The sequence below is a fragment of the Manis pentadactyla genome, chromosome 9 (genome assembly GCF_030020395.1).
Source record: "Manis pentadactyla isolate mManPen7 chromosome 9, mManPen7.hap1, whole genome shotgun sequence".
In the NCBI taxonomy this organism is placed as follows: Eukaryota; Metazoa; Chordata; class Mammalia; order Pholidota; family Manidae; genus Manis; species Manis pentadactyla.
Genome location: NC_080027.1, coordinates 109,495,460 through 109,510,526, shown reverse-complemented (window position 1 = coordinate 109,510,526; position 15,067 = coordinate 109,495,460). Strand labels below are relative to the sequence as shown.

General features: G+C 49.4%; 2 protein-coding genes across 10 annotated transcripts in view; one reads left to right on the top strand and one right to left on the bottom strand.

Moving 5' to 3' along the window:
* CACNA1E (calcium voltage-gated channel subunit alpha1 E) overlaps nucleotides 1–13,078 on the bottom strand; it is a 454,989-nt gene extending 441,911 nt beyond the window's left edge. For all 9 annotated transcript variants that reach the window (XM_057507926.1, XM_057507931.1, XM_057507925.1 and 6 more), the window contains exon 1: nucleotides 12,811–13,078. The gene's annotated coding sequence lies outside the window, so the exon portion shown is untranslated. The remainder of the gene's footprint in view (nucleotides 1–12,810) is intronic.
* Nucleotides 10,600–13,773, top strand: LOC130685046 (uncharacterized). The gene is made up of 3 exons (XM_057508227.1): nucleotides 10,600–10,621; nucleotides 12,440–12,670; nucleotides 13,078–13,773. Exons 1-3 carry the CDS (start codon nucleotides 10,600–10,602, stop codon nucleotides 13,536–13,538), a joined length of 714 nt encoding a protein of 237 aa, XP_057364210.1. The 3' UTR covers nucleotides 13,539–13,773.
* Nucleotides 13,774–15,067: the final 1,294 nt, after the last annotated feature.

The window sequence follows — 15,067 nt, the reverse complement described above, 5'->3', positions numbered from 1 at the left end:
GACTTAAATGTATTATGTAATAAACATGTATGTGTTTAGCATTGTATTTATATATTTAGAAACCAGCTGCATAAAGGGCCATGGAGGGCTCCCTTTTCCCCTCCTGGCATGAGCCAGGAGCTCTGTCTGTCCTCTTACTGTATCTCTCAATAAAAGTCTCCCTGGCTCTCCTAAAAAATAGGAATAAATAAATAAAATAAAGGGCCATGGATAAGTGACTATAGATAAAGAAGAGAAGAGGTCTAAGGACTGAGTGAAGGGTATCCAACACTCACAATCTGGTTGATGAGGAAAAGATTAACAAAGCCACTGAGAAGGAGGTACCAGTGGTGAAGGAGGAGCACCAGGACAGAGGTCAGGTGTCATGAACGCCGGTGAAGCTTTTCAAGGAGGAGGGAGTGATCAGCTATGTCAAACGCTGTAAAGATCAAGGATCTCAAGATGACACATGAAAACTGACCACTAGATTCATCAACAGGACAGTCACAATGATTTTAGAAGCAACAATTTTTGGTGGAGTGGGGCAAAGGGGTGCCTCATTAAAGAGGGTTCAAAAAATATAGAGGGAGCCAAGCTCCGCAGGGAAAGTCTCTCTTTATAAGTTACTTCAACTGATGAATGAAGAAGTAATGATGTCAGCATTTTGCAAGCTCCTCATGAAACCAACAACCCAAAGGGTCAGTAAACTATGTCCTTTAGGCTATATCTGGCCTGCTTGTTTTTGTAAATAAAGTTTTACTGGAATTCTTCCATGCCCATCCATTTATGTATTGGCTGTGGCTGCTTCTGGACTACAAAGCCAGTGTGTAATAATTGTGACAGAAACCACATGGCCCTCAAACTAAAATACTTACTGCCTGGCCCTCTGCAGAGAAAGTTTGCTAACTCTGACCTAGGCAATGAGCCTCAGTGGCTGCTAATGTCACAAGAAGATAAACAACCAGACATTATGTACCTCTGATGGAAGTACATATCCTAGGAAGAAAGTCTACTTAACAAAATAATAAAAAATCAAATCTGAATCAGATGGAATTAAGTACCAGTTTATAGGAAATACAGGGAACAAAAACAATCAGCTCAATGGGGATACAATCAGCATAATCCAGAATATCGGAAAAATCTACAAAAAAAATGGCCAAATTTCTTCAACAAATTAACTATAAAGCCAAAAACAAAGAAGGGCAAGGGACCTATGGATTATGATTCAAGAAACCTTTCAATCAAATATAATGGGTGAACCTTATTCACATTCAGATTCCAACAAACCAACTGCTAAAGAAAAAAATGTTAAGGTAAGATCGGGAAAATATGAAGGCCAACTAGGCATTTGAAGGTATTAAGAAATTATTGTTAATTTGGAGGAGTGAGATAATGCTATTGTGGCTATTTTTCTAATCCATTATTTTTTAGAGACTAGTACTTAGATATTTATGGATGGAATTACACGATGACAGGAATTTGCTTCAAAAACATCCATTGGGAAGGTAGAGTAGGAGATTTAGGTGAAAAAACCATTGGTCATGAGTTGATTATTGAAGCTGGGTGGTGGGTACTTGGGGATTCATTATAATATGAATAATGAATTTGGACCCAACAAGCCACTCTTTGGAGGAACGGTACTGCAAGGAATTGAGAAGAGAAACAGAGTGATTTCTAGAAGAGGAAGATGAGTTTTAAAAACACGGTCCTCCCCCAGACTTCCCTTCTCAGTCCCTGCAACTTCCACTGGAACGTCATGCTTCTCCTGGCCGCTCTCCTAAATCACGTACTTGGTTTCTTCTTAAACTTCCCACTCTGAGTCTCTAGGGAGCCAGGCAGGTGGAGCCTCTGCCCTTCAGAATCCTCTGATGGCACAGTCAAGTCCTACAGCTGTAAAGTTAACCAAAAAAGACCGGGAGTCCAGGGGTGTGTGGCACAGACGACGGGAGGGCCATAATGCTACTCCAGTGCAGAGAAGCAGTGAAGGTGGGCTGGAAGGGCTGAGACCCTGGAAGATGTGCAGAGGAGAGAGCAGGGCATTTGAGGAAGGGAGTAACATGAGCAGAGGCCCAGGCCTGCGGGCAAGCCCCTTCCACAGACTTTAACAGCGTTCCTATTGGAAGGGGCTGGGGAATGATGGCATAACCTTGCAGGCCACACTCCGCTGTGAGGCAATGGCTTGCTTCCTGCAGGTGGCACTGGCCCACAACCAGCCTTTTGGATGGTGTTCAGGCCCACAGAAGCTGAAGGGAGCCCCTGTCCCTGTGAGGTGCCAGAAGCATCCTCAGAGAGGGCCAGTTTGCATGCTGAGGATAGAAAGGTCCCTGCACTCCAGCCACTCCCACGAGGCCAAGCCCCAGACCTGCGTCTCCACCCGGCAGCCCTGTGCTTGGAGCTCTGCCCAGTCCTCTCATGGCTGACTCACAATGATGAGAATAAGCTCAGTCTGGTGTGATCCACACTCAGGTTCCAAGTAGGATGGACTTCATGAGGCTCTGTGGTCCCCTGACATCCTATGAATATTTGGAATGTCATTTTACCAGGTCGATTCCACAGCCTATGTCAAATTTTCACAGGAGTCCATGACTCCAAAGGTTAAGAATCACTGTACTAGAGGTTTAACCACTTTTTGATGTATTAGATTTGGAGTGAGGTCTGGGGTATAATTCCATCTGTTAGGGCTCCTTCAAGGTCATCCTACCTCCTAGAACAGAAGATTGTTTCAGGATCAATGAAAACAAGAATTAAAATTCTTCAATGGAAGGCTAACAGCAATGCAAACCAGACATCCTCTACCTTTATAGGCAGAACAAAATGGCAAATCTATCAGGAGCTATTTCCCACATAACAGCTGACATTATACATATTTTACAAGCCCGACGGTTTACAAAGCAAATTATTTCATTGGCACTTCATATTTGGGCTCTGAGAATTTTGCTGTGAAAACTTTACGCAGAGTAAGGCAATAAAATGAGGTACAATCTGTACTTTTTAATTGGATCATGTTTGTCTTCATGTTTTGAATGGTCTCTACAAATCGGCAACCCCCCAAAATCCTCACAACTTCACATCCCCACCAAAGCCACAGCTAAAAGGATGTGGGATGCGAGGAAATCTACAGGCTGCCTCCCTCAAGTATTTTATATGCTCATTTAGTCTGCATTTACTGGATGCCTACTGCGCTCAAGGCTCTGAGATACTGTAGGTGGCCAATTAAGAGGGTGGGCCAGAGGCACTATGGCAGTGCCCAGCCAGACCTCACAGCCATTCTGCCTTCTCTCCCCTCCCCTGAAAGCGCAGCACCACCCCCTGATCCTAAATAAGTCTCCATCATCCCTAGCTATTTGTTAATTATTTATAGAGATCCAGACTTCACACAAATCCTGTGAGGGAGGTACTACTCCTACATACCTTTAAGGAGCCGGAGATTCAGAGAAAATATATCACCTGTGCAGGGCCACTTAGGAAAGAATGGAAGATCCGGGACCCTGTTGGAAAGCTGCCTGATCCCAGGTTGGTGCTCTAAGTCCTCTATACAGAACTGAGTGCCCATCTGCTTGGTTATTGCTAGCACCCCTTTGGATACACCCATCCACAAGGAAACCCTGTCACAAGACCTGAGCAGCTTTCTGTTCTGGCAACAGAATTTCAACAATTCTAGATGCCAGCAAGCCCTACACCCACTCCAGAGGGGACAAAGCATGGCAGAAGTTGAGGACAGGGCTCAGGCTGAGTCTGACCAGGGACTCCTCTCTGACTACTCCCAGGCAGCCAGCCTCATCAAGATGACTGACACGTGTTTTGATGTTTCCAACTTTGGTTTCAACGATAATAAACTTGGAGGCAGAGAGAGGGGAAGAGAGAGGGCCAGGAGGAGGTGATAGGCAAAAGCCAGAGGAAGATGGAGGCAGCATGCTATGTGCCAGAGCTGTGCTGAGCTCTGGGAAACAGCAGTGGACACAGCAGTGAACAATCCTCAGGAAATTTCCTGCCTGGGGGACACGTATCAAATATGCGCACATAAATTGAATGCATTCTACAGAAGTGTAGGATGCTGTAAGAGAGCACAAAGGAACGGCCTGAATTAGATGGGCTGTGGGGAACAAGAGTTGGCTGGGAAGGTCTCTCTGAAGAAATGACATTAAATAGGGAACTGAATGATGATAAACAGGCATTATCCAGGTAAACAGGGAATTAGAGGATGGGAGACTTACAGAGACAGGGAACAGCATATGCAAAGGCCCTGTGGGAAGAGCTTGGCACATTCTAAAGGAGTCCAGTGTAGCTCTAGGGTGATAGGGGAAGGAGAGAGATATAGGGGTTGAAGCTGGAAAGAGCAGGGGGGCTAGAACATGCAGGGCACATAGGCCATGGGTAAGATCTTGGATTTCAAGCTGAGAAATGACACAATCATCTTCATTCTTCAAGACCATTGAAGTTCCCCAGTGGAGCATGCACCATGGAGCTGGGGCAGGGACCAGAGAAGAAGTAGAGAGATCAGTTAGGAGGGTGCCAACATCATCTAAGTAAGAGATGATGGTGGCTTGGTTTAGGGTCGGCAGTAAGGGTGGAGAAGAGGACAGGGTCAAGAAGCATTGAGGCTGCTAGAGTGACAGGACTTCATAATGGATTTGCCTAAGGGCACAGAGAGGTGCAAGTTCAACACTGACTGCTGGACAGCTGGGTGAATGAAGGCACCATTCACCAAGGCAAAGAACACTGGAGGAGAAGCAGATTTGGGGGTAGAGAGCAAGAGTTCAGTCTAAACATACTAAGTTTGAGATGCCTCTAGACAGCCAAGTGGACACATTAAGAAAACTGTTGGATACAGAGGTCTGGAGCTTAAGAGAGCCATCTGGGCTGGAAATAGAAATTTGTGATTTGTGAAAAATTGTTTGACTAGTAGTCCTGTATGGCTATGAGAATGTGACTAGCAGACAACTAACTACAAGGCGCTTAACTGACCAAGAGCCCCACCCCATTCATTACTGCATTTGCACAAAGGGAGCAGGCCAGGGACACTAAGGCAGGCCCACTCTGGGAGTCACGGGATGGCTCTGATGCCGACTTTGATTCAGGGCCTTCCGGACAGCCTTGCTGAGTGTCCACAGATTGCACAGTGAGCGGGGACCCTTGCACCCAACCTCCCTTCCCTCTATCTATCTCAGGGTGAGATTTGCATGGTATTTTGGTAGCTCCTCCAGCCTTTCCTGGCTCCCTCCCCACCATCCTTCATAGGTGTTTCCCCTAATAAAACCCTAGCACATTTAATCCCATCTTGGTGTCTGCTTCTTGAGGGACCTTCCCCTGCTAAATATGAGCTTGGCCCTGTGACTTTCTTTAGGCAACAGAATGACAGCAAACGGGACACAAGCAGAGGACAAGCTATGGTAAATGATGATGGGCTCATTTGGGAATAAGTTAAGTTTCAGATATACAATGTTGAAATAGAAATGTCCAGCAGCCAGCTGGAGAGAAATTCTGAAACTTAAAAGAGAATCCTAGCTTGGAAAACAAATTTGGAAGTCGTCAGCAGATGGGTGATGGCTGAAGCATGAGATCCCTCTGGAAGAGTGTGCACCAGAGGCAGTGAAAAGGGCCAGGTTTGGGGCCAGGAATCACCAACATTTAAAGAACCGTCCCTCAGTTCCATTCTGGAGGAGGAACTCAGCCAGAGCTACCTGAGGAGAAAGGACCAAGCACTGAAAGCACCCAGGAGTTACCAGCAATCTGGGTTGCTCCAGCCCTCTTTTCAGAAGCCTACAGGAAATGGTCAAGAAAGCAATTAGCCCTAAGGCATTAATGGTTAGTAACATGTCTCCAGAAATATCTGCATTTTAATTAGGGGCCTAAAGCTCATAGCAATTCTGGCTTTGGAGTCAAGACTGAGTCAAATCCAGGCTCTCCCACTTACTGTGATCTTGGATTCAGGAGACCTTTGCTTGCTCCACCAAACAGGAGTAACAATCCCTGTATCTCAAAGAGGAGTAAGATACCTGCATCTATGTCTCTACAGTGGTTCAAACCTGACTGTGCACCAGACTCACCTGGAGGATCCGGCCCCAACCCGGAGTCTGGCTCAGGATTCCCGCGACGATGCCAGAGCTGCTCGTTCAGAAACCACACTTTGGGACAGGACGTTCTCCCTGAAGGACCCTTACCACGTGACTGCATACCCACTCCATGTACCCCCAAAACTGTTCTCCGGCCCTAGAGAGGGGCTGTAGGTTTAGCGCTCTACGTTCTAAGGGCAGGGAGAATGGTAAAGCAATGGGAAGATGAGGGACAAGGACAGGCACGCAGCCTTCTTCCTCAGCTGTCACCCAAGACATCTCAAGGGCTACAAGTTGAGTGATTCACACCTCTGTGTTTGAAAAGCCATGACTCACTAGATGAAGTAGGTGGGCTGCATTGACTCAGCCCTCAGGGAGGGTAGCAGGGGGTGGGCAGGTCGGCAAAGTCACAGCCAACAGTCAGCACAATGGACCGAGGTCCAGGCACCTGATAAACCAGGCCCTGGGGAGGAGAAAGGGGCACAGCAGGGCTGGTGGAGGGCAAGGGTGGAAAGGGAAACCTTCATCCCAGATATGGAGGGTGAGAGGGAGCCTGTGGCATCGCCTCCCAATTTCAGATTAAGTTAGTCTCTGCTCCGGGCTAAGAAGACTTTGTAAAGCAAGAAAAGCAATAAGGAATTCCCTCAGGAAGTCTACTCCCTCAGTATTGTCCACCCCTCTTCGTCCCTCAGAGAACCCTCTCTGCTCCCCCAGGGAGTCACGGAAATATCCAGCAAAGCCCTGGAATGGTAAGAGTGCAAGGGACATCATTCCTTTTAACAAAGGCCTATCACAGACATCATCTTAGTTTATTTCTTAAAAATCCCCTCTGAACTTCAAACATTATATTACTTTTTTCAACTCACATTTACTACCATGCTAAGTACTAAGATTGCAAAGATTAATTAATCACAATGTTTGCCCTCAAGCAATTTTGCCTAATGAGATATAGTCTACAAAAAACACTTTCTCGTACAATTGTGTGAGTAAACAAGACAAAAGTTTACTTGTCTATTTATTGTCTCTATCTTCCTGCACTGGAATATAAATTCCACAAAAGTAGGAAATTTGTCTGCCTCACGCACTGCTGTATTCCCAGTACCAGTACTTCACCCAGTGCCTTACCCAGAACACACACTCAGGATACCTTTGCAGAGAGAAGTGTAAGGAGACGGGGTGGCAGAGGAGGAAGGACCCGTAGGGGAGGCACGGAGAGACTGATTTTTCCACGGACGGGGGCTGAGACTCACGTCTGGGGCTCCCAACCCAGCCCGAGCTCCTTCCCCTCCACCCACTGTGGGGTCCGCTCTGGACCAGCGACCAGGTTCTGAGGTTGGCAGGCTGACTTTTCCTGCCTGAGCACAGAGGCAGATGCACCCAGGACTCTCGGGCTTCAGTGCTGAACAGCTCACTAACCACGAGCCTGAGATCCAACATAAAGAGAAGCAGGGAATTGGGGGTGTGTTCACCTGTCATTACAAATCCCTTCACTAAAGAAGGCATGGAACTTTGTCTGTATTTAGGATCATGACACTCAAGAAAACATCAATCAAGGACAAAATAAGTCAAGAGAGATTCCATTTACTTTCTTTTAAGAGGCAAAAATATAAAATGTTCTACAGCACTTTTTAAATTAAGAGCAAAGAATATAATTCTTATTCAGTAAATACAGCAAACAAAAAAAGTTCTATTGTATGACAAGGTAAGAGGGAGAGACAAAGGGTAAAGAGAAGAGAGAGAAGGGCTGGAAGACGAAACCATAGAACAGCCATTGTTCTAAAAATTGGAAGGGGCCCCCAGCGACCACTGCTTCCCTGCCCTTTCTCTGAAAGCTGGGGTACCAAGCCTGTGTGTTGGTAACAAAGCTGAGGCCCAGGGCTTAAGTGATTTGCCCATGGTCTACAGCCTGTAAGGACTGGAGCAAGACCAGAACCACTATGCCACGGCCGGATAACACATAATTTGGTAAAAGAAATAGAGACTTCCTCAAGGTACTGTACTTAGAGTGAGAAACCAATTATTTGAGAGAAAGAACCATGTCATTTTCTTCTCTATTTTCCCATTCCTCCTAGCAAAAGGCTTGAGTACACATTTGTTTGTGAGAAAGGGGGAGAACCCCAAAAGATACGTAAGAGAGGCATAAACCCAGTTCCCCTCTGCAGCACAGCACACAGGGAGCTACCGTGACCTCAAGGTGTATGTTTGCGACTACAGGGATATTTCCAGCATTCTGAGGTGTGTCCACCATCGCAGCCCTGGATTTTATTACCCAGGTGAAACATCCTATTGAAGCCCACAGAGACGGACGTTCTGCCGCGCCATAGGTGGCAGTGTCTGAACTGTACACGAGACAGCTTCATGCCTTCCTGCTGGTGCTCCCCAGCTCTGTGCCCTCCCCCAAGCCCATTCAGCTGCCGCTGCCACCACAAACCGTATATCGAGACTCTGAGGCGTTCTCTCTTTACCCTAATCCCAGGCTAGCATTTAGAGGGGGAAAAAATTTGCTTTCAACTGAGATCAGTGTGATTACATCATCAGTGATTCCAGAAGATGTCTCTTTCCAAATAATGCCGCACGAGCATAAATGGGAAGGCCTTTCTTTGGTAAAACCCAATTCTATTCAAGAATCTCATTTCTTACAATTCCTCTGAGCCCACACATGTACAGCAGACAACAGAACCCTCGAGAATCCTCGTGTCTGAGATAAAGAGGACACCCCTATACAAGTTTTCCAGGTAACACTGAGAAAGGCATCACACATCTTTGCTTCCACCAGGAATGTCCTGGATTTGCACATACCCAGCTTTGTACGATCACAGACGGTTTGGTAATGGGCTTTTGGTTCCAAAGGGCTGTATAGCTTGTCACATGTATACTTCATCCTTTGCACATACCCAGCTTTGTACGATCACAGACGGTTTGGTAATGGGCTTTTGGTTCCAAAGGGCTGTATAGCTTGTCACATGTATACTTCATCCAATGGACTAGATTTAGGCTCCTCACCACACTGTAGGTGCCATGAGATCAAAGGCAGTGTCTCCTTTCTTACTTTTTGTAGATCACCTTCTCCTACTGTCCTACCTCCAAACCACCTCCCCAACACACACACACAAATACACACCCCAGCTAGTTCTTAGCTCCTCATTCAGGGTATATTATAGATGTGGGTTAGCAGACTGTTGTACTTCCTGTTCTCCCCAGTCCTTGCCACTTATCAGGGACACAAAGTGACAAAACTTATTGGGGATACCAGGTAACACAAGGCTGGCAGGAGGAGAGGCTCTCCCCTGGCCAGAAAAACCGCTCCATTTTTCAAACTGAATGGGGCTGACGCCTGCCCACAGGAGACCAAGGGCAGTCACAGCTCCTCCCAGGATGCCTCCTTCATGGCCCCCATCTGACTCCTACCCATCAGCCATCTGTCCACCCCTACCCTCCACTGGGAGATGGGAAGAGAGGTGTGGCTCTGAAACTGTGGGCTCTCAGACAAGGGATCTGGGAAATACCTGGAGGGCATCCACCCAACCTTTATTTCCAAGCAAAGTAAATGAGGCCCAGTGACTGGTACAAGGTCACATGGCTATTTAATGGTGCTGAGCCTAAGCGCTTTCAGCTACCCACGCCCCGCCTGATAATACCCCCTTTCCTTACAGGCATGTTCTTGGTCTGGCTGATTACACTGCTACAGGGTAAATAGGAACAATAAATAGGTGGAAACAATGTCTAGAATTATCTACTTAAGGCTCTATTTTTGCCTACATGATAGAGGAAGGATCTGAGAGACTGTCAAGACACTGTCAGCTGGGTATGTTCAAGCTTCCTGGATAATCTACAGAATTATTTCTGGGCAAACCAAGGGGTGGGGAGGCTCTCTCCAAGTCTAGGCCATGGTCAGTCTTTAAGATTAGACTCATTCAGCTGTGACCCTGAGAGACGCAGACCTCAATAACTAAAGTAGACAGACCCTAAAAGTCAGATGGTAACACATGCCCTGCCTTACAGGTGACAGTCCTACGTCCCCTCACTATCATGAGTACGTTCAAGTGGGATCCAGGACAGAGACCCCACCAAAGATGGTCCAGACAGCAGGGCAGGGAGCGGGGGACACAAACTTCATGGACACCAAGAAAGGACAATGCTGACAGGAAGCACAGGAGCAACATGAGTTAAGAACCAGGCAGGATGGACAAGTGGACTGTCTAATCCACTCCACTCAGGAATCATCCATTACTGCCAGGACCCCAAACAGGTGGGACTAAATGCTGTGAGCCAAACACTGACCACATCAACTTTAGCACAGAGTCACCACTGCATGGACAGAGACAGAGTCCGCTCACCTTGGGTTTGAATCTCAGCTCTACTAGCTGCGTAAACTTGAGCAGGTTTCCTTAACTTTTCTGAGCTTCAGTTTCCTTGCCCATAAAATGGAGATACCTACTTACTAGGGTGGATAAGGATTAACTGTGATCAAGTCTGCTGGGTATAGTATCTGGAAAATAATAAGCCCTCAATAAATGGGAGCTGAACTTTTTGAAGTCCTGCAGGAACCTGGCTGTGTTGCGGACCCATGGGCCTCCAGGGAGATGGAGGTGTGACTGACAGACGTATCCCCTAAGAATCCTCACTGCTCCCTCATACAAACAAGGAAGTAAAGCCAGGCATTTCCCAGCAGTAGGATGCTTCCTAAACATGAGTTTCTCAGTTTGAAACCAAAACACATATAGCCCACCCCCAGCTTCAGGAGAGCTGAGGAGGTAGGACAGCAGTGATCCAATCTCTCAGCCATAGGACTGCAAGGGTCACCGTAAATCATGCTGCCATCAACACAACACTCACATTCCTGGCAGACAGATGGCCTCCAGGGAGCCCAAGGCTCACAAATACCGCAAAGAAGCAAACAGAGGTAGAGACACAGCTCCATGTGCATCACCCTCTATGTGTAATCCCTGCAGTCGGAGCATGCAGTTCCATTCTGGGGATGGGATTTTTGGAAGGACTGATGGAGTTGGGGAAAGAAGAGTTCATCAAAGGAAAGAGATTTGTATTCAGAGCTGGATTCTCAGAGGGAACTGAAATAAAGTCCACATGTGATCTGAGTCAGAAAGAACCATGCCAGGAAGGAAGATGCAAGATCCAAATGACATGAAAACAGCGTATGTTGCCTCGTGAACTGTCCCTACCTCTGCCCGTATATTCACTCTGGGGGCAATCATTTGTCCCTATCTGTCTGGACAGTCTCTGTTGTCCATGTGTAATTATTACTAATGTCTCTGTCCACTCTTAAAAGTGTCTGTGCTTAGATGATAAATTCCATAATTACCCAATACTACAAAATGGTAAAAACATCTTAGGTGGCCAGAGACCAAGCACATCAGAAAACAGTAAAATGGAATCAAACAACAAGAGGTCATCTTCTAGGCTCTAGAGATGGCTGCACAATCCTTCAAGACCCACACATTTGCAGGAGAGGAAGTTCTATATTTTCCATTAGTAATTCCTCTTGGAACTGTCAACCGCAAGTTTTCCCCTAGTTTCTGCCCTTGCTCCCAACCCCAGCAAAGAAAGTCCCTTTGCTCTGGCTCTTATATCAGTGAAGATTTAAGCACCAGAAAAGTCCTTTCCTTTCATGAAAACACTTTTGCGGGACAAGCCATCCTTGCTCCTCCAGCCTTCCTCTAACCACGATGTCTCAGTGTCTTAGCGCAGCTCCAGGCTCCCTGGAAGAAGAAGCAATGTTCCAACACCCATGGCCTCCAAAGGGAAGGGGGGATTAATCACTACAAACCCCCAGATGTCAGTCACCCACCACCCACTCAACCTGAACCACACGCTCTGAGTGGCTACAGTCCCAGACCCGGCAACTGGGGAGGATCCCCCCCACGGGCTAGTGGCCAAACTGTCTGCAGGGTGAAGTGTAAGCCTCCATCTCAGGGCGGATGAGAGGGCGGGTAGTGTCTCCCATCACTGTCTCCAGGCGAGGGCATAAAGCAATGAGGTGCAGAGGACTGGGTGTTCCATCACTGCACCAGGACACCCACCATCCTCATGCCGGGAGACCCAAATCCTGTCAAAAACCTAGTCACTCTAAGTAGCTCGTCGTCTTCTTCGCGCTTCGCTCCCTCCCCTCAGCCCCAATTCCCAGTCCTCTCCCAGGACCGGGGCCACTCACCCACCAGCCCAACACGCAGCTCCCTGTAGACACACCCAGCCTACCAGTCCCAGGACACCTCCAAGGGCACACGCAGCCTCCTTCTCAGAAACTTCTCTGCAAGCTCAGTCCCTGCTCAGCGAGCCCTCCCCTCGGGTGGTTCCCCGCAAAACTTCCCAGTGCCTGCGCTGGTGAAAGGGCGGCGGCAGGGCCCGAGGCTCGCTGAGACCCTGCTGCCGGCACCTGCTCCGAGTCTGAGCCCGGCTGCTCGGCTGGGTGGCCCGAGCCTCCGTCGCTGCGGGCGAGCAAACGCGCAACCACCAAGGGCATGCGAGCCCCAGGCGCCCCTGCAAGGGGCACACCACGCTCACCCCGAAACGCCGAACGGCCAGGGGCTTTCCCACGCCCGGGAAACTGCCACGGAAGTTGCAAAGGAGAGGGCAGCGCGTGGAGAGGAGGCACCCCCGGCTTAGAGGACGGTTCCAAGAAGGTGAGGGCCAACTGGGATCTCCGCGGTCCGCGGGGCCCCCAACAGGTAGCAGCACCGGACGAGCCGCGGCCCCTGCCGCCAGGGCGGGCAGCGCAGCCCGCAGGCACACCGTTTCCTCCGCGGCGAGAACCCGGGCTTACCTTGAGTTGACGCAGAGTCCCGCGCTCAGCTGAAAGGGGAGGGTGTGCTAGTATCGCCGAGACGTCGCTGCATTATTTTAAAAGAGCAGGAGGGTGGGGGGAAGGGATCAGAGGGAGCGGGGAGGAACGGTGGTGAAATTGGAGGAGGAAGGAGCAGCCGAAAGAAAGAAGGGTGGGGAGGCAGGAGGAGGTACGGGAGAGAAACGGAAAATAAATAAAAGGGAAGGGAGACAGTTTTTTTTTTTAATCTGTCTTCTGCCCACACAGCGGAAAAGAAATTTCTGACAATCAGAAAGAGAACTCGCACACATGCCCCCCCAGGGGACAGACGGGTGAACAACAAAGGAGCGGGGAAGGTGGAGCTGCATCCAGACCGAGGGCGAAATCGCTGCCCAGGCAGGGGCGGCACGCGGCGCCGACGAGCGCGGAGGGCGCGGGGAGGGCGTGGGGTGCGGGCGGGCGCCCCGGGCAGGGGCGGGGCGGCGGCGGCTGGGGGCCTGCGACTCCGGAGTGAACAGCCTGGGGGCGAGAAACTTAGGTCCAGCTCCGTGGAAAAGTTCAGTGACCTCCAACTTCCTTGGACCATTTCCACGCAGAACCCCTTCCCGTTGGTGGGCAGGAGCGGCCCCTCCCAAGGTCCTGCCGGTCCAGTCCCCGGCTCCTCCGGGGGATGCAGGGCGGGCCTGCCTGGGCAGGGGGCCGGGATGGAAGAGCACCATCGCATTTAAAGAGAAACAGACCCGGACCGGGGGCTAAAGGAACCAATGGAGCGAGTGGGGGGTGGAGGGGAACCAGTCCTGAGCCCCGTGCTGTCCACGGACAGGCCCCGGACGTGGCGGGGAGGATCTTGGCTGTCAGTGGAGGAACCTGAAGGCTCTCTGAGGGTCGCAAGGGGCCAGGTGAAGGCTCTAAAGAAGACCCTGTTTCTCTGGAAGCAGTAAGGAGCACAAAAAATAAAAATAAAAAGCCCTAAAAACAGTCAAACTGGCATTTCAAAGGCCTTCTAGACCTGGGTCCCTCAGAAGGCTCCCTCTACACCCACTTCTCTGGCTCCTTGCATACCTTTCCTCCAGAATAGCAGAAATGCCTCCGGAAGCTCTTGCTGGTGGAGGCCTTGGGTCTCCACCACCCGTATCCTCAGCCCATGCAGGTCCCCTGAGGGGCTTTGTCAGCTGGCTATAAGCAGCTTCCCACCTTCCACCTGAAGTTCAGAATCAGAGCACAGAAGGGCCCGGAGAGAGCAGGAGGCTGTGGGACAGGAAGGGACAAGAAGAGAAAGGGCAAAGCCGAGGGGGCGGGAAGAGCACACTCCCCACCACCTTTGTTTCTCAGGTTTGGCCTTGGCACAGATGGGGCAAGTCCTCTGAAGGCTTAGTTTGGGGGTTGCCAGAGTTGAATGACCTCTGTGAGCTTTGTGTGGCTAAGAGCAGTGACTCTATTTCGTCAGCATTGCACTGTGTACACCCCACCTGCCAGGGGCCTGCACAATTCATGACATGTTCATTGAAGAGATCTAACTAGCCCAAGGCCTCCGGCCCCTCTCCAGGTCCCCTTAGTCAGAGGCGGGAAAGGGAGCGAGGACCGAGGGCTGTACAGCCTCCTTGGAGGGCTCCCACTTCACCCCCAGAGGGTCTGGAGGGGAGGGTCACTCTGTGAAGATGAGGACTTCCACCCTGAGACCAGGTAAATCCCGACAGTTATCACCAACCCTGAAAAGAAATGAGTTGGGTCTCTATGAGTTAGACCTAGAAAGCCAGACCTTGAGCCCTGACATTAAAAATTGCTCCAGTCGGGCATCAGGAAAACAACCGCAGCTATGAATCAGTTTTTCAGACACTGACAGATTTTTTAGAGTTGTACAGATTGTGTTTCCCTTATTAAGAATTTATTTTTCCCAGCTCAAGCCTCAGAATGCAATGGGAGTCTCTCTTATGGAGGAGATTTTGGGCCCTGCACAAAGCGAGGTCAGAATCCTAGGGCTTGGGGACTCAGCACCCCTCCTCTCAAGGGAGAAGAAACACAAAGTGGGGAAGAAGAGGGAGAGATTTTCCCACTGAAGATTCTGTTGAATCTATTAAAGAGGGAAAGAGACTGACTCCACTGACCTCAAAAGGGACTCCTCAGGCCCCACCCACCCTGACACACAGGCACAGTACCGTTGCCAGCCATGGAGGCCCCTCTTCCTTCAGCGCCCCTAAGCAGAAGCAGTCACACTACAGTGTTTGGGTTTCTGTTTATAATGAAAAAGTTTACAGAG